The sequence below is a fragment of the Amblyomma maculatum genome, chromosome 1, assembly GCF_055883805.1.
Source record: "Amblyomma maculatum isolate TAMU_Amacu chromosome 1, ASM5588380v1, whole genome shotgun sequence".
Classification (NCBI taxonomy): Eukaryota; Metazoa; Arthropoda; class Arachnida; order Ixodida; family Ixodidae; genus Amblyomma; species Amblyomma maculatum.
The window spans coordinates 321,651,322-321,670,686 of record NC_139344.1 but is presented as its reverse complement, the minus strand read 5'-3'; the positions used below and the strand labels follow the sequence as shown (position 1 = coordinate 321,670,686).

Here is a 19,365-nt window from a genome sequence, read left to right as displayed (position 1 = left end):
TAGCAGATTCATTGCTTTGAGACACTTCAGTCGCAACTGTTTTATGCGGGCAATGAAAGAAAGTTTTTCGTCAACAACTACGCCAAGAAATTTGTGTTCCTTTTTAAGGGCTAGGCTCCGACCATTCAATGTTATGTTAGGGTCAGGCCTGATGCCACGCTGCTTAGAGAAAAGTACACAAACACTGTTTTCAGAGTTAAATTTGAACCCATTGTCATCAGCCCACCTGGACAATTTGTTTACACCTAGCTGAACCTGTCGTTCACAGATGGCCAGGTTGCAAGATTTGAAGCTTATCTGGACGTCATCAACATATGCAGAACAATAAATAGTTTTTGGCAGCACGCTTTTTAAAGAGTTCATTTTGACTATGAAAAGTGTGCAACTGAGAACACCACCTTGAAGGACACCATTTTCCTGTACGTACTGCTTTGAATATGCATTGCCAACACGAACTTTGAATGTCCGTTCAGACAAGTAACTTCGTATTGTATTCAACATGTTCCCTGTGATGCCAAGAGAGAAGAGGTTGCGGATGATACCATAGCGCCAAGTGGTATCTTATGCTTTTTCAAGATCGAAAAAGACAGATAAACAATGTTGTTTATGTACAAAAGCATCCCTTGCATAAGACTCAAAGGCAATGAGCTGATCAGCTGTTGACCGCCCAGCTCTAAAACCAGCTTGATTTTGATGAAGAAGACCATTGTATTCAAGGAAATGGAGAAGGCGACGATTAACCATTTTTTCAAAAAGCTTGGATAAACAGCTGGTTAGTGCGATAGGCCGATAACTAGCAGCAAGTGGGTTCTTTTCCCGGTTTTAATATGGGGACGATGATCGCTTCCTTCCATGCTTTAGGAAAGCATCCTGTGGCCCATACTTTATTATACAGGCAGAGTAGGGTTTCAAGAGTGTCCACATGCAAGTGCCTGAGCATTCCATATGTGATCCTGTCAGGACCTGGTGCTGTGTTACCACATGCGTCTAGTACAATCTTCAGCTCCTGCATGGTGAATGGGCTATTGTATCCTCCTGTGGATGGTCTTTTATCATGTATGTGCTTCCTCTCCTCTCTTGCCTTGTGCCGCAAAAAGGAATCTGTATAGTGCGCTGAGCTGAATATGTATTCAAAGTGTTGCCCTAGTGTGTCTGCTTGGTGTTCAAGAGTCACCACTGGTGCTGACAAGGGGCGTTGGGATTGTGCTATATCCTTTGAGTGCTCTTATCCTATTGTGAACTTTGTGTGCATCCGAATAAGTGTTCACAGAAGAAAGGAATGATGACCAGCTTTCTCGCTTGGAAATGCGTTGAACACTCCTGCCATTTGCCTTTGCACGCTTAAACGCTATTAGGTTTTCGGTTGTGGGGTATTGGCGTAGTTTCGACCATGCCCTGTTTTGAGTTTCACGAGCAGTCTTACATTCTGCATTCCACCAGGGTCTTCGTTTATTTCGTGGCTTACTTGAAGTCTGTGGAATGTATTTTTCTGCTGCCTCTATAATGTGCAGCGTGATCAAGCGCTGAGTTTCATCAACGCCTAAGTCAGTAACTGATGAACAAGCCAAAGATGAGTGTTCCCTGAACATCTCCCAGTTGGCTGCATATTCTTTAAACTTTCTAGGATTAGACGCATTTTCATTTTTATTACGAGCATACTTTACAGAGATCGAAAAATGGTCACTTCCATATAGATTGTTAATTACAACCCACTCTGTAGCTGCTAAGAGCATTGGGGAGCCAATAGCTAAATCTATGGATGTGTATGTGTTATGTAATATGTTGTAGTATGTTGGCTCTTTTGTGTTAAATAGGCATGATCCAGAGGACAATAAGAATTTTTCGATTAGCACACCTCGGGAGTCCGTTCTTGTACATCCCCATAATGGATGATGTGCATTAAAGTCTCCGACCAGCAGCCATGGTTCTGGAAGTTGATCAATTAGCTTTTCAAAACTTTCGCTACATAACCTATAATCTGGAGGAATGTACAGAAAAACTGTTGTTATTTTACCAAAAATTAATGCTCGTATTTCCACTGCCTCTAGGTCTGTATTAAGTGAGATGCTTCGGCATGGGATTGATTTTTGAGTTACAATGGCAACACCGCCAGAGGGGAGAGTGCTGCCTTGCCTATCCTTCCTGAATACGTGATACTGCTTGAGGAAACTTGTGTCTGCTGGTTTTAAGTGGGTCTCTTGCAGACAAAATATGTTTGGTTGGTGCTCGGCAAGGATTTCATATACATCATCCAGATTATTTAGTAGTCCCCGACAGTTCCAATAAACGATACTCTCAGTAGCCATTTTTGTAAGTGCGGGATGTGGATGAGACAGTGGGTTTAAGAGTCGCCGCCTTTATCAGGTGGCTTAACTGGCGTATGTTTTTTCAATTTGAAGGGGTCCGGTGGGCACCGCCTCTCATTGGCGGACTCCCTAGGCGCCACTGATGCTGCGGAATCCACGCTCACCTCCATCGCCTCTGATGAAGGCATGGAGGCAGGGGGTTTTTCCAGAGGAACCAAGTTCCTCTCAGATGTCTTTGGTGTCCCGGACGTCTGGGAGAAAGTGACCTCCGGGATTGCAAAGATTGGGGCAGCCGGTGGCTGCTTAGTGAGGAGCCGTGGTGGGAGCACGTCAGCAGCATTGCACTGCGTGCCCACCGTTACTAGACGCGGCCTGCCCCCTCTACGGGCTGCGTCAGCATAGAGAGCAGAGGAGAGAGCTCTATGTTTCTTCCGCGCCCCTCCGTATGATATATTCTCGGTAACCTTCAGATTGATCACTTCCTTTTCGGCCTGAAAGGCCACACAGGACCGTGAGTATGCAGGGTGTGTGCCCTCACAGTTCACACATTTGAAGTCAGTTGCATTGCAATCATCAGTTGCATGGTCATGTGTGCTGCATTTTGCACAGGTAAGGCGTCCTCGGCATGACTGGCTACCATGCCCGTACCGCTGACACTTAAAGCATCTGCGGGGGCTTGGTATGTACGGGCTAACTTTGCATCGGATGAATTCCACATTGATGTATTCAGGAAGTGTGCTCCGGTTGAAAGTGAGAACAATATGTTTCGTTTTTATTTCTTCATTCTTTCGCCTGATTGTTATTCTTCGTACTGCCCTTACAGCTTGGTTCTGTAGGCCCTCAAGGAGATCTGATTCTGTTTCATTTAAGAGGTCTCGTTCAGAAACCACTCCCTGGCAGCTGTTAAGACTGCGGTGGGGCGATACCTGAACATCAAGGTCAGCAAATGTCTTTGTTATGAAGAGTTTGTCAGACTGGCTTTTGTCTGATACCTCTATTAGCAAGTCACCAGATCTTAGTTTTTTCGCGTTATAATTAGCCTCAATGATGGCCTTCAGCGAGCTGGCTATCAGAAAAACTGATAGCTCGTTTACAGGTTTAGACTCTGATAATGAGCGCAGGACAAGGAACTTTGGAAAGTTTTCAGCTGGTGCCGCGATTTTTTGTGTCACTTCGGTGCGACTCCTTTTCAGAGGTCGATCAAGTTTTTTTGATGATTGTTTTTCCATGCATTATGGGTGGTCTAAGGGTTCCTATTATTCTGTCACCTCTGTTTCACCCTTATATGCAGAGGAAGGTCCCGGAGCCCCTCACCTGGTAGACAGGTGGGGGGCCCGTCGGCCGAGGCTTGACCACAACCTCGACCGCCACCGTTCACGGTTTCTTCCCTCCACCTTTCAACCTATTGCCACGGTACGGTTTACAGCTTCGGTATGGGGGCTCAGGGTCCGTGGTGGTGCCAAGCACCAACACCTAGTTTACCAAGCTACAAGTGAAGGCTCTGGCCAGTAGTGGGAGCAGGATCCATAGAGCAGTAGTTTTCAGTTCTAGATGTGTTGGGACCCCTTGTGGACCAGTCAAGGTGGTGATGGACCCCTTCAGACACAAAGAGGGAAGTAAAGTTGTGCAGACTGCTATGTTCGCGACAAGAGGTTATGCTGACGAGCACTGGGGGACTTTTTTGTGACTTACGGTTGCAGACCAAGCGTATGCCCTCCAGTGATGATTAAGCTCCTCTGGTTTCTTCTAATAGAAAACAAATTTACTACATCAAACAAAAAGAAATATAGATTGCTGGTGCTAGCGCATGGTAGACCACGGGATAGATGGCAGTCCATTCGGAACAACTACGTAAATAATAAACTGCGCTTTGTAAAGCCTGCATTAGGTGAACGCTGCCCCAGTTCTGGGAGAATAATTAATTGGTTCACAGGAAGGGAAAGGCACAGTATCTGACACTTGTTTCTGTGGACATCTGAACCCTGCCGTGAGGGAAGGGAGGAAGGTGGGAGTGAAAGTGAAAAGAGAGAAAAAGGAGCCGTAGTGGAGGGCTACGGAGTAATTACGACCATCTGGGGATCTTTAACGTCCGGTGACATCGCACAACACATGGATGCCACTCCGTTTCGCCTCCATCAAAACGCAGCCACCGGCGGTCGGGATCAAACCCGGGATCTCCGGCACAGTGGTCTGGAGTATTACAACTGCATCAATGTGAATTAAGTTAAGGCTAAACTGGCCCTTAAAATACACTCACTTAATAAGCCAGTGCGGCACTGCCTTCACAGGGCGTGGGGAAGAGAACATGTGACAGCGTTGATGCATGCATTCTGTTAGAAGGAATTACAACGCTCCCAAAAGCATGCCACTCGCTTGGCAGACAGCGGAGACACTTCACATTGCAGAACTGTCTAGCAGCGTAGCCAGACCTCAAGTTTCAGCGATGCTGGCATCAATAAATGCCCCCATACACACTCTCTCTCTCTATCTCTTGTGCATGCTCGTCGTTTTTACACTCCTTTCGTGTTTCTGCTTTGAGAAGCCAAAGTGGGCTCGGAACCTTCATGTTTTATATCTGCAAAACTATGTCTACCAAGTCAGTGCAATGGTGCAACCTTTCATTCGTTCTTTTTTTTATTTTTTATTTTTGTGGCCGTGGGTTTTGTAGGCCCTTATAATCGCTTCACGAACCCACTTATGTATGCAGTCCACCATTTGGGAAACACTGCCATAGAGCTATGCAAGAATGGACAACATTGAATTGATGGTTACTCCATGGAAGGCTCTAAAAGACTCTTTCCAGCCATGTATTTGCATTCCTTTCAAGTACAATTCCATGCTCTGTGACCTTTAGAGTGTGACGACAGCATTTACTGCATTTGAAAACAGCTATCCTGTAAGAGGATGAAGGGGCTTAGTGCATGAAAATTAGGTGAGACATGTACAGCAGCAGCAGCAGGCGAGGTGCTCACCACTTGTTCGATCTGCAGGGTGAGCGTCTTCTTGTGGCCCTTGAGGCGGCTGATGTTCTCCTGCTCCCGCTGCTTCTGCGAGAGGAGCTCCTGCATCCGCTGCTTCTCCCACTCCAGCTGCCGCTGCCGCTCCATCTCCCGCCGCGCAGCCTAGTGGAAAGGCATCATCCCCACAATCCAGCACTGAAGACAAACTGAAGTGTGCCTGGGGCGACAGGCTACAGTTTCCTAACAATGGGGCCGCTCTGGCTAAAAAGTGGGACGCCTGCAAGCCAGCCAATGACTGGCCAATATTGCAGTAAAATGTGTGCATCAACGAAGAACTTTTTTTTCTTTTGCACGGATCTAAGAGGCCATGCTACACCGCCATCACTTTAAAATGGCGGTCCTCCTTGCTGGACACATAAAAGGCAGAAAGATTTTTTTACTAACTTAATTTTTTCAGCCATAAATCGGTATTTTGTTGCCGGAAAAATGGTTGGTTGGTTTGTATGCTTTTATGTCCCAAAGCAACTCATCAACGAGAGATGCCGTAGTTGAGGGCGCCGAATATTTCGACCCCCTGGGGTTCTCAAACGTGACAACACATGGGTGCCTTGCTTTTTCACCTTCATCAAAAAGCAGCTGCCATAGCCGCGATTTGATCCCGCATTCTTGAGTTCAGCAATCGAGCACTGTAACCACCAGGCCAATGTGGCGTGGCTGTTACTGTTGCTGGAATAATGTGACCAGGAAGTCAGAGAATTGAATTTTACTATAGCCAATATTTGGATGGAGTAGGCGACCCCTCCATCCAAAGGTGTCCCCTTAATGGCAAAAAAAGCTTGACATTGATGACAAAATGCAAATTCACACTCACTTGCTATGCTGGCTGCAACCTCAAAGGCATGAGTTGCTGTATTTATGCATAAAATTCACTACAATGCAGGGCCGAGAATCCTCTGAGGATAAACTAACAAAATAGTTATGCTGTAAACAATGTATTTCCATCTACAACTAAACAATCAACTGTGTTTCCACGTCAAGGCCAAACACCAAGACTTCAAGTGTAATTCTGACAGCAACAAGGAGCTGAATCACAATTTCCTTAAAGAGCAACCAAAATATGGGGCCCCACAACCGGAGAGTGCGAAAAAGTGGCGGAAAATGAGAATGCCAAAAAGATAAGTGCCAACTTATCGTTGTCACCTCTCTCTGCTCGAGAGCCTTCCTCCTCTGCTCCTCTTTCTCCTGCTCAAGCTCTCGCTGCCGAGCCAACTGCTTCTCCAGCTCGAGCTGACGTCGCCTCTCTTGCTCTTGCCTGCAACGCAAGGAAATCGGATAACAATTACAAGAGGGAGTGTTATACCCTCTTTTGGAGGGCTGTTAGGGGTAGCCTGAATAAATAAATAAATAAAGGGCATATAAATGCATGAGCTACTGTGCAATGCAATTGTCCTCAAATCTTTTTAAAAAGTCCTGAAGAGCACCAGCTGCTATCACAAGGTGCTAAGCAGAACTGCCTGGCTTTACTTTCTACTTCTATGCCTGGTATGAATGCAAAATAGACCGCGCTGACAACTCGGCAATAAAAAAAAGATGTCAAATTCAATAATACAATGGAATGATATGGCCACAGTTGAGACGAATTTCAGGATGACAAAAACTGGCGGAATTCCCTGGCTGTAGTGTGCTGTGCTCAACGTGCAGAATTTCGGGCGTTCTGAACACTCCCACGCACCACCGCGAATGATGGTATGAAAGCACTAGCTGCCACTGAAAATTGAACACCCAAGTGATGCCTGTATGTCACAGACACCACCATTACCAGCCTACACATGAGCCATGTCATGAGTGAGCAGTGCCACAAACAAATCTAGTTAGTCGTACACAGAGCTATGTGAATGCATTTCTTGTCCTTCAGCATTCAAATATCATTACTTTTGAATGACGTGAATTGCAAATAATATGACTGCTTTTGCGATCCCGTGATATTCGTGCCATTCCGAGTCTACTGTAACAACACACTGTGCAAAGAAAGTCAGCTATAAGCTCTTAGGCTACATATGGTCCAAAATCAAGTTGGTAAAAAGAATTTTAAATGGGGTGAAAAAGGGGGGGGGGGGGGGGGTGAAATGCACATATTTGATTAAGGAACCCACAGGAACACTTTACAAGACATGCAAAAAGTTTTGTCAAACCCGGTGCAACAACACCTGGGCCAAGATTAAACATTTCAAGCCCAAACATAGAGCACATGCTAAGCATACCAAGGGCCTTATTTCTGATAAAACGCCACATGCTTGGGACAGAAAGGGGAGTACACACCGTATTCGCTCCCTCTTTTCCTGCTCTTCGCGCTCTTTGCGCTCCCTCTCTTGCTGCTCCTTGCGCTGACTTTCGAGTAGGGCCTGTCGCCGCTTCTCCAGCTCAGCCTGACCCTTTTCAAAGTTGGCCCGCCGCTTGTCCTCAAAGGTGGCCATGTTCTTGTCTTCCACTGACAACTCGCCAGGTAGCGTGCCCAGCAATTCGGGCACAGGACCACCTGCAAAGTTTGGCAGTAGGGACACCATGATGCCAGTGGTTTTTGCCAGCCCATTGCTATGCTTAGGTTGTAGAAACTCCCAAGGGCTGAGAATTCAGACACCCACACTTGACCTACCTCACTACGACAAAGGAAGGTTAAAAAGCGCTAGATAAAAGACCCAAGTTTGCCCTGTAACCTAGACCTACTACAACGGACTTAGGGTTGCACATGAAGTAGCCAGGAGGGCTCCTGAACAAAACAATAATCATGTTTAAAGGAAAGCATTGAGGCTGTGTACGCAGCATGAAGAAGAAAAAAGCGGCACCCCCAGAAACACGATCAATCACATGATGCTCATCACAAAGTGGCTGAAACAAAGGAAATGCAGCCTTCGATTAGCTGGAAAGACAAAAGCACTTATTGTCATGACAAAGGGAGACTATGGTACCAAAGCAATGGAAGCCATGTCAAAGATTTCCCAGGAGAGGAAAATGAAAAACAAAGCAAAATTGCTAAAAAAGTGCAGTCAACCTCAAGGCAGCGCGAAAAAGCGGGACTTAAAAGGTTGCCAAGAGGTTGAGAGTGGCCAAAGGGCTGTGATTAAAACCCTTGTTCAGCGTAACGATGCACAAAAATAGACTGCCCTTACAAGTCATTGTTGAGGACAAGCAATTTAGGCAAAATGATTTGTCACTGTACTTGGTTAAGACATGTAGATGTTCTTCCCATTGAATTTGAAGTAAAAGCGCGTATCAAGACGAGGACAAGGAAAGACAGGAGACACTTGAGCCCTAATTCGCAACAATTTATATTTCGAAATGCAGAAATCTGCTGTGCAACTGTTAGCTACATTTATAGCTGTACAGTATATTTATAGCTGATGTAGTAATGAACAATCTCATGAGGTTTCAGTCTAACCACATGAGGTTGCCTCTCTTGATGAGAGACGGTACAGCCACTGAACGTTAAGATCTTGATAGTAGTTGCCCCTCACGGTGTGTATAAACAATGCGCAGCGAGGCTGTCGTGTGCAGCATCAGGATGGGCATGCTTCTGGCTTCTTTTTCAACCATTCTGGCAATTAGAAGTAAACATAAAGTGATTTTTCTAGTGAAATATGATTTTTGAAACTGCCAGATTTTTCGGATGTTTTAGTGTTGGTTAACTATGCCAAGAAATGAGAGAAAAACAGAAAAAAACAGAGGAGTACACAAAGTTGGGAAAGCAGCACGTGCAAAATCAAAACAGGCACCTGATGACTGGACGCTGTCTGAGCGCTTGCGCCGGTATGAGGGTGGTATCAGGTCGAGAGGAAGCTTGGCTGGCAGAACATCCCCCGCTTTCACACAGTCCACCAAGTGCATGGCCAGAACAAACTCCTCGCATGTTAGCCGCCCATCAGAGTCTATATCAGATAGATTCCTGAAAGAACAAATGGGTTAATAATTATACCAAATTATAGCTAACCATCTCTGCCATACAAGCACACCTTACTCACAATAGTACTACAGAATGACTGTCAGCGCTGTTACTGTTTTCGCTAGCTATTACAGAGGCATGAGAGGATAATGACAGAATTGCTCAGAGAGTCTTTTCATTATAACCACTTAGCGGAACACTTTGTCCCAAGATTCCAAACCAGAATAGCAGCAAGCAAAGGCAATGACCAAAAAGTATGACTGATAGCCCACAGAACTCTCCAATAGTAGTGATAAGTAAACTTCTCCATCCTTATAACAATTTCTTTTTTTGATCTGTTCATGACTCACCATATCTGGGCAAGAACAGGCTGAGGCAGGGCTGATTGCAGTAGGATGGTCCGTGCCTGGCCTCCACCTAGAAACCCACTGCGGCTGCGGTCATGCGAGTTGAACAGCTGAGTGTACTTGAGTTTTGATGGCTGGGGCACAGCCCACTCGGTGAGCGCAGGTGATGTGGGGGCAGCGGGTGGAACAAAGGCTGCAGGAGGCGCCGGCTTTGGTGGAATCCCAACACCCATGGGAGGAACACCAACACTGCAAAGAGCAGCACGAAGATTGCAATGAGGAGTCACAGATTGAAAGACGAACTCAGTGAGACTTCCTTCACACTACCTATATCATTCCCACAGCCCAGAACAAGAAAAAGGTAAGAACTACCCAGATAATAAGTCTTCACATCCCTGCAATTACAGTCGCGCATCACTCTTACGATCCCCGTTAAAGATAATTCAAATTATGAACAATTTGACTGGGGACCAAGCTTTTTCAATGTATTTATGCCTCAGTAATGAGCGAATTCGCTGTCCGGGCAATGAACAGGGTGAAAATGCAGACAGCTAACTGAGAATCTTATATTCTTGTTGCATTATTGTAGAAAACAGTTCCAACAGTATCTGCAGTGAAGAAATGCAAAAGCCTGAGCACTGCATGAAAGTTAACCAGCATTCTGTAATTGGTTTACAGGAAAGGAACGGCACAGTATCTGCCACTCACAGAATCTCCCTGACACATCTCGCCGACGTGACATTTTTGACACTCATTACATACTTCAGATCACTATCACGCATTTATTTGGCTCGTTAAGTCAGAAACACATCCACTTCCAGTTGCCATGACGTCACATCTCTTGGACACCGACATTAACTGTATACTAGCTACTTCGGCGTATGACCAATTTTACTTTTACACTTTGGCTCCAATTAATTACCTTATCATCTTACTGGCCTAATATTTTTTCTGCAGCATCCTGACAATATTTTCTACCAATAACAAACACTCGTTTGATCCTAACTCTTCTAAGAAAGACACAACGGCTATGGACACATTCTGTATACCCGACCTTGCCGACACAGCCTAGTAATGCTTTCACATTAAGAATGCTAGTGCCTAACTCAGATGTTTCATTTTCTGCATTTTGAGTGCAGGATGCCAGAGGAATGCAGTGGAAAAGTGCACAGTTGCACTTCCCTGTGGTGCTTTAATGTTTTACACTACAAAGCTGCAAGGTTGACGCACATTACCATTTGCAGTATTGCACAATTGCTTCCAAAAAAAAAAAACTTTTCCTGCAGTGTGTGCTTCATAGAAAGCCTAATTCAGCTGTCGATGAGTTGTTGGGTCATGGTATGCGAACAAACGTAGTAAGAGTTAGGTGACCTAGCCATAATACACCATCAAGCAGCCATAATACACCACCAAACATAGCACGGATTGATAACCAACCGCATGAAGCTATACCATGTTATTTCAAGCATAACGGCAACTTTGGCAATAACCTTGGAGTGAAAACATTTTTCTACTTTCAACTTCACTGACCCCTACTATGCACAGGGGGAGGTCCTAATCATGGCATGTTCTTTTTTTTTTTCTGAATATATTTTTCTTACGACTCTATTTATGAACTACCCCTGCTGAATGGGTTCTCAGCAAGGCAAAAGTATCATCAAAAGTGCGGAAACATTGGCCATAAATTGAACTCTCTACTTTCTAATCCAGCTCCGTCTCACAGTGCTACAAAGCACTGCATGCTATTGCAAAGCCTTGGAACTCTTGCAGGGCTGCAACTGAGCTGTCACTATACAACAGGCCTTCGGTCAAAGAAATGCAACAAGAGTCGCACAAACCAAGCATAATGAAAAGTACTACTGGCAACAGCAGTAAACAACCTGAGGTGACATCCAGCAAACCCACAGATATGTGGACGTATCGCTCAGAGCATTACTCTGTGTTGACACAGATGCCCTGAATGATCAGTGGGAAGACTTTGTAGAGCGAGGACTTACCTCAATAGGAGAAGAGCATAAAGGGCACAAGCAGTTTGATTTCACAGTGCAGTAACAGATAAGGTTGCAGGCTCTGCACACACCACAAGTGATCTCACCCAGGGATCATTCCCATTGGTGGCGCTGCTGGGTGAGGGGTGCCAGCCAAGGTGGGAGGGGAAGGAACCATGGCGGGAAAGGCAGGGCCCGGCACAGGTGCTGGTACCGTGCTGACTAGAGGTTGAGCCACAGGTGAAGACTCTGCGAGAGAGACCAGAACAGTGCTTCAGACATGGGTTAGTGCGCGCATTTTGGCAGACGACCTCCCTCCTGCAGTGGTAGGAAAACTCCCAGCAGAGTATCAGTTTAGGGACTGCTCTTGGAGGTTGTGGTAAGCAGATCATATTTGGGCTATTCCTTTTTTGGTTTTATTTCGTAAAAGAGAAGGAATCTCTCACGGTTTTCCTAAAGCCATGCTTTATTACTAAATGTGAGCCTGAAACCCTACTGCCAGCATGCAGCAATCAACAGGGCTTCACAATGCACACAAAATGACATCAAAACCTCAACCCATCATTTCAATTGGTTCCCTTTAAGGCAACTCCGGAGGTTTCTTGATATTCTAATATTCTAGTAAAAATTTTACCATAGGTTCTACTCTCCATTCTGACGCATTCTACAAAATTTGGGCGCCATACGATAATCTGTTCCCGCGCAACACGGCTTTAAAATATGCCTTTTCATGGCTTAAGTTGAGAGTATTTCTACGGGCAACACCGAGTTTCTGACGTCACAAACAGTATACCGGCGTTACTGTCAACTTCCCGAGTGATTATAAAATTGTGAGGCTTATATTGAGCTACTTCAGACATTTTATGCAGTGCATCATGATTTCCATAATTTATTTTCACCATCCAACACACGTACGAGTGCTTTTCTAATACTGAGTGTGACGTCACCATTTCGTTACCTGGGACGTTGTTTCTAGCCGCGAAAGTAGTTTCCGTTTCAATTTGCTGTTTTTCTTTTTTAAAAATACTTCTAATCAAAATTTCGAAAAACGACTTTTTGTGTTGGAGTCAGGACATGCCGAGGAATGTAATTCAACTAAGAACACAAAATGATGAAAAAACCACCAGAGTTGCCCTTTAAATTATTTTCTAATTATGACACACTGGACACACTCTCCTCGGTTTTTGTACAAGGAGTCAGCCAAAGACAACACAAGACTAGAACCAAAATGAGGAAATAGTGCAGACTGATCGAAACAAACGACAAAATCAAGCAGCAAGAGTTCCACGGCCACCCCAACAGTTTTAGTTTAACACGCAACAGGCAGATGGCAACAACATGCAGCAGAAAGGAACTTGTTTGCATGACTGTTTACGGTATATATCAAAATATATGTCATAGTCTATGTGCAAATATGACACTAAGCACTATATTTGCAAGAAGATAGATGATCACCGAGAAAAAGGGAAGATTCTTACATGTCCATGAACCAGACAGCAGGGAAGTGACCCAAAATTAAACTCACTGCTTTAGACTCTCTATCATGAGACAAAATCTCAAAATGTGGGCATTTTCTAACTTCTTCCTTCAAATGCGGTCAGCACAGCTAGGATCGGACCCATGAACTCAATTCCAGCAGGCAATGCCACAGCCATGAAGTCACTGCAGCTGCCTCCCATAATCTCCTGTATATGGCCATTGATGGCACGGTTTAACCAGTTGCATAACAATGTGGACAATTACAGTACAACTGTAGCTATTAAAAGCTCAAACACAAACACCCGTCCACTAGGATATGTACTCACCAAGAGGGGGCCCGAAAGAAGTGGCAAAGTTTGTGGCTGGGAATGCAGTTGGCGACCGCAGGGTGGTTGGCAAGGTGGCAGGCAGTTCAACGCCCTTCAGCTTCATCTGGATTAAGTGCAGGGCTACAGCAAATTCATGCTGATTTATCCTACCATCCGCATCCATGTCAGCGAGGGACCTGAAGCAGTCAATGAGTAATAAACTCATCAATAGAACAATCAAAAGGAGCAAACAATTTTAGAAGTATCGCCATACTTTTGCATGCTATAGCATACACATTTAAAAAATCAAATTATTTTGAGCACAGTCTCTTTCTTCCGGTGCAGTTCAAGAGTCCACAAAGAAATTGTGACAGATAATAAACCTTTCCTTGCCTATAAACCAATTTAGAAGTTATTTTTAAGTCATGCATAAAGCATAGCTTAAAACACTTAAAACGTTAAAAACACATTGTAGGAATCTTTTTGACAGGGCAATTATTTCAGATTCGAAAGCCGTTAATGATCACTGGCAATACAGCCTTCCAGTGAGCTTATCAAAACAAATAGATTTAAACTTTTTGACAAAGCCAGAAATATGTTCTCTTTTATTCATTTATTTACTACAGATTCCTGCACCGCTCGAAGGCATTATTGCTGGGGGGGAGATGACAAATAACATTGTTAGAAACGCCAGTAATACGATAAAAATACATAAAAATGAAGAAAATAATGAAGAATGAGAAACATGCATCTAAAGGGGGCAACTGTTCGACGAACAAAGTGATGAAAACACTCAAAAACAAATTGATGAAGGAAACACACGCAAGAGAACTGGGCGCTACGTCACACATCTGATAAAAAAGCCCGAAATAAATTTTCCGTGCAGCACTCAGTGATGCCAGCTGGCAGTCGGTTCCACTCATTGATCGTCAGTGGAAAGAACGAGGGTTTATATACATCTGTCCGGCATTTTATTTCTCGGATCTTCCACTGATGATCAAGTCGTCTAGATAAAAAGTGAGGTTGAAGCAGGTACCGGTCTTTATCAATGCTGAGCTTTCCAAAATAAATGCGATACATGATCTGCAATCTGAAATGTTTTCTACGGTGAGCTAAAGATTCCCAACCAAGATGATGTTTAATAGACTTGAGAATAGATGAAAAGTTGTAATTGTTAGACACAAATCTGGCAGCATTATTTTGGACGCGTTCGAGCATGTCAGATAAGTAAATAAACTGGGGATCCCATACAGGGCATGCATATTCAAGAATTGGCCTTATGTAAGTGAAATACAGGAGCTGCTTTACATTTGAAAGCGCTTTGTTGAAATTACGCTTTAAAAAATTAAACATTCTGCTGGCTTTCAATGTAATATGCTCAACTTGTCTCGTCCACTTAAGGTTAGATGTGAAATATAGGCCGAGATACTTATATTCAGAAATTTTTCACAGGGAACATTATTTAATGAGTAACAGGTCTGTAGAGGGGAACGCTTACGAGTGAAAGAGACAAGTTTGCAATTTAAGTGTTCAAAGACATTTGCCATTTTGAGCACCAGTACTGGATGAAATTTAAATCTCGCTGAAGTTTTAATGCGTCAAAAGAACTTTCCACAACATGGTAAAGTACACAGTCGTCAGCATATAGCCGAACTTGGCAGGTGAGGTCAAGAATAATATCATTAATAAAAATGAGAAAAAGAAGCGGTCCAAGGACAGACCCCCGGGGCACACCTAAGGAGACGTTTACGGAATCGGAGTGACAACCATTAATTACAACACGCTGCATGCAGTCCTGGAGATATGAATGAAGCCAGTCAATGATATTGGGATGCAGACCAAGACAACGTAACTTATGTAATAATAACACATGAGGTACAGAATCAAAAGCTTTTTTAAAATCCAGAAATACACAATCAATTTGATATCCGTGGTCAAAAGAGGAAAACATATCATTACTGAACTGAAGTAACTGGGTGGTACAGGAAAAACCCATTCTAAAGCCATGCTGAACTGGCGTAAAAAAGTCATGAGAGTCAGGGTGTTTCATGACTGCGCTGTAAATTATATGTTCCAATGTTTTACAACACACGCTAGTCAGAGAAATGGGTCGGTAATTAATAACTTGATTGAAAGCTCTGCACAGATAGTTACACAGCATGAGAATGATAAGTTTATATAAGGCTTCTAGCGACCAGCGCGACATTTATGGCAATGGGGTTCCTACCTACTTCAACAGATGCAGACATGATATTCCCATTTTGGCAAGCCACAGGCTCAGAGGCAAACACACTGCTCCAACAAATTTACAGGTGTCTACAAAACTTTTAACTCAAGAGAAACCAAGAGAACAATCAGGCTAACATATGTATAGGACAGCACTGCTCCCACAAAACTGAAATATAAAATAACTAAAATATAGCTATGACTTAAAATATGACACAAAGTCTAATGTCATCAAAATTATTAGGCGTAAAAGACCAAAGTACCCACTCACACTACCAGTTAAGCTCTTCAGATGCCCTGTCTTCAAAGCATATTTGCTCTTGCGCAAGTGCCAACAATAAATGCTGGTAATATCCAGGACAGGCAGTATAAAGCTAATCAGAAACCCAGGCTGCTATTTTTAGATATGCTCACGTTGTTCCACATTTCCCTTTGATTCTCAATAAAAAAAGCACATCACTTGCTATCAGCACAGTTCGAGTGTATTTAACAGTACTAAGAGAAATCATTCATGCTGGAAATTATTAATTCACCAAGTGATAGAGCAAGAACGGAGCTGCACATGTATGCATTATATGCCCTCTAAACCTAGAATTCATAATAGTAATCAGATTGAAAGATTAGTATTGTACTCAGATATAGCTTTATTAAAGACAAAACTAGAGGCCAGAATCTCCAAAATCTCAAGAACTTTGCAGAAATGCAGGTGAGAAATAAATAATACAATCACTTGGGATTTAAACTAAATTCATGCCCAAGAAATCGGCGCAGCTACAGCATACATACTCACCATACTTTGGCAAGAACCGCAGCAGGCAAGCCAGACTGCAGAAATAGCTTCTTGGCTTGTTCACCTGAAATGGCATCACAGAAGACAATCACTATGTTTAAACTATGCTCTGAGTGGGTCAGAGAAATAACTCAAGTTACTGACATTCTAGTAGAAATCAAGAAGAAGAAATGGACATGGGCAGGACGTGTAGTGTGAAGAGAGGATAACCGATGGTCGCTTAAGGTAAATTGGATTCCAAGGGAGGGAAAGCGTAGCAGGGGGCAGCAGATAATAAGGTGGGCAGGTGAGGTTAAGAAGTTCGCAGGGGTCAAGTGGATGCAGCTAGCACAGGACCGGGTTAATTCGAGGAATATGAGAGAGGCTTTCGCCCTGCAGTGGGTATAGTCAGGCTGATGATGATGATGAAACTATGCTGTTGCAGGCCAGCAATAAATGGCAACAGATGAGCCCAGCTGTAGCAGAACTTTCCAAGAATATGGCAAAAAAGCACCCAGTAACAATACAAAACCATGAAACACATGCAGTGTCCTTGAAACACACGCACACACCTGTTATAAATCCTCCCACTGGCTGCATCTGACGGAACTGGGCATCGAACTTAGCCCGAGATTCCGGTGGGATCACCCAGGGATCAAAACCTGCCATTGTGTCGGCGATTCAGCCAGCCTGACAAAGCAAAGGTCACATCCTGAAAATAATGTGTCACACAATTATGGACACACCTAAATGTTAGGCAAACTTTGGTGATACATAACGCACAACCTAACCAAGCAGTACAAAGAACCGCACTCTTGTCATTTGAATGCAAGCATTCTAATGTTAAACGATATGGTCAATGAAGCAAGAACACGCTTCACAGCGATTTCGCTATGAAAAAACAAAATGTAGAGTGGGTCTCCAAACCACAATAAACTATTCTCTTAGCAATCGTGCAATCTGAAGACTAAACAAGTGACTAGCTTAGTCTCCGGCAGAAAGTCAATACGCGCAATCACGAATAGTTTCAACAGGATGTGATGCTTCTACAGGTGTTTCTTACACGAGTTTCACGCACTAGTTTGTTTCAAGGTCACGGCAGTTCATCGCGCTCAAAGATTCCGCTATCCTGCTTTTCTTTCCTTCAATCGTTCCAGTTTACACGACTTTGTTTCAAACAGTCATCCTTTTGTCGTTCTTGCAGTACTCGAGTTTCGTTCACGATTTCACAGCAGGGATTCAAGCAACTCAGTGGGTTTCGGACGTCGCACAATTATTGGTTTCGCGAATAAACAATACCGACTGAGCCCACTTCCTCTACGAGGAGCCGCTGTTCCCAAGTCTTCGAGGCATGAAAGGGGACCATTAGCCAAAGAAAACAGGAAGAGTGGTCACATGAAACGATACCTACAACGTTAACCATGAAAAGTGATTAAAAGGGGATTAAAATTCGCATCGGCTCGTCACACCCTTCGCTGGATTAGAAGCCGATCAATCGCACAAATTGATTGCAAATCGGACCGCAGGGATCTGCACAGCGTCTACACAAGCCAATTCGCGCAGCTGCTAGCTTCCGAATGGTCCACAGCAAACTCGGTCACAAAACTTGACACGAAATGGTGATGACCGAACGCGAGCAACGGGCGCATCAGCGAAGCCGGCAAAATCGATCGCACTTCAGGGACTAGTTCTAGCGCTACGCAGCAGCTCACGCCTGCGGTGAACTAGTGACCGATATAATGTGAAGTCTGCCGATTTTTCACGAAAGTTGCAACACGTCAAAACGCTCTATTATAAAACGCCCATATTTTGCGTGCGATGTCGAGCAGTCAGAACTAGGCTTAAGTTGGTATGATGGAAACTATGTTTGCGGGTTTCAAGCACCACTTGACGCCACAAGGACTTTGCTTACCAGGCTGAGTGGTGCCCTCCGTCAAAGCGGCATTGCCCAGAGGCTAGGTAAACGTCCCTGGTGTAGACACATTTATCTAAGGTGTTATGAATGAATAAACCCAAGGTAACGCCGTCAAAAACACCGCCCATCAACTGATCCAGCCGGCACCTTTCACTTACGGTTTCGCAAATTCAGGTAGCATTTCTCTTTATTGTTTTACAGCTAAATATTTCTTATGTATTTAATTTTTGCATAGAAACGTATCACATATTAACCATGATCTTAATCAGTACGAAACTGTTATGGCTTCAACCGCCTGCGGTGTTGCCTACTCTCGGTTTTTATTTTTCCGGCGCCGAACTATGCCGAACATTGCGACGACCGGCTACAGCACGCGTGACAACACCACAACACGCTATCTCTTATTCGCAAAAATTCTCCTAGCAGGAGGTTAAGAGAAAATTTATTACCATTAACTTACGCCTTAGCGCATCTAATACAGTTGCGGCGCACTAAAATATTTTGGAGTAAACCTGCATACTCCATATGTCAGCGCTGAGACGATCGAGTAATTAAGAGAAAATATTTGTTTTAATTAGTACAGTACTTTGCATTTTTATCGTGAAGACTTTAAAAAGTTTTTCAACTTCAACAGCTGGCTCATCTGTGGTGAAACTGCGCACAGAGTTTGCACATTTCGGTAACTTTTGTATCGTTGCAAGACAATACTGGCCGTACGCATATGCAATAATGCAATCGTCTATAGGTCGAGATCGACGAAGCGAAACATACAAACTATGGCCACAAACGCCATTTCCTCGCTGAAGGGCGGCCGGGAGGCGGTGGCGCCATATGTAGCCATGTCCTTTCTACAGTGGAAAGTGTTGCGAGGTGCGCGCGCCGCCCCAGCAGTTTCGTCTGCTTCAACTGAAGCGCTTCGAACATTTGCTTCCAGATTAGTGATAATAATAATAATAATAATAATAATCAGAAACAACTGATTTCATGAGCCTTTCTCAATAGAAAGGTGTCGTTTGATCTCTTGTCGGTATATCCAATTCAGCTAATGTCGTCTGTTTTCGTATAGTGCCTAGATTCCAGGCACTATAGTTTTCGTGGTTCTCGAAGTCTCGGAGGACGACATCGCAAAG

At 44.0% G+C, this 19,365-nt stretch overlaps 1 protein-coding gene across 7 annotated transcripts in view; it reads right to left on the bottom strand.

Moving 5' to 3' along the window:
- Dap160 (dynamin associated protein 160) overlaps nt 1-18,391 on the bottom strand; it is an 87,455-nt gene extending 69,064 nt beyond the window's left edge. For 3 of the 7 annotated variants that reach the window (XM_084578363.1, XM_084578718.1, XM_084578507.1), the window contains exons 1-10: nt 18,233-18,391; nt 16,893-17,032; nt 16,342-16,405; nt 13,344-13,522; nt 11,646-11,787; nt 9,554-9,799; nt 9,037-9,206; nt 7,586-7,802; nt 6,467-6,578; nt 5,279-5,428 (exon numbers count right to left, since the gene is read on the bottom strand). In XM_084578363.1, coding sequence (XP_084434489.1) covers nt 5,279-5,428; nt 6,467-6,578; nt 7,586-7,802; nt 9,037-9,206; nt 9,554-9,799; nt 11,646-11,787; nt 13,344-13,522; nt 16,342-16,405; nt 16,893-16,989 — 1,377 coding nt within the window. In that variant the 5' untranslated portion in view covers nt 16,990-17,032; nt 18,233-18,391. The remainder of the gene's footprint in view (nt 1-5,278; nt 5,429-6,466; nt 6,579-7,585; nt 7,803-9,036; nt 9,207-9,553; nt 9,800-11,645; nt 11,788-13,343; nt 13,523-16,341; nt 16,406-16,892; nt 17,033-18,232) is intronic. The other 4 variants (XM_084578581.1, XM_084578801.1, XM_084578658.1 and 1 more) reach the window with 2 other exon arrangements.
- Between the last annotated feature and the right edge of the window lie 974 nt (nt 18,392-19,365).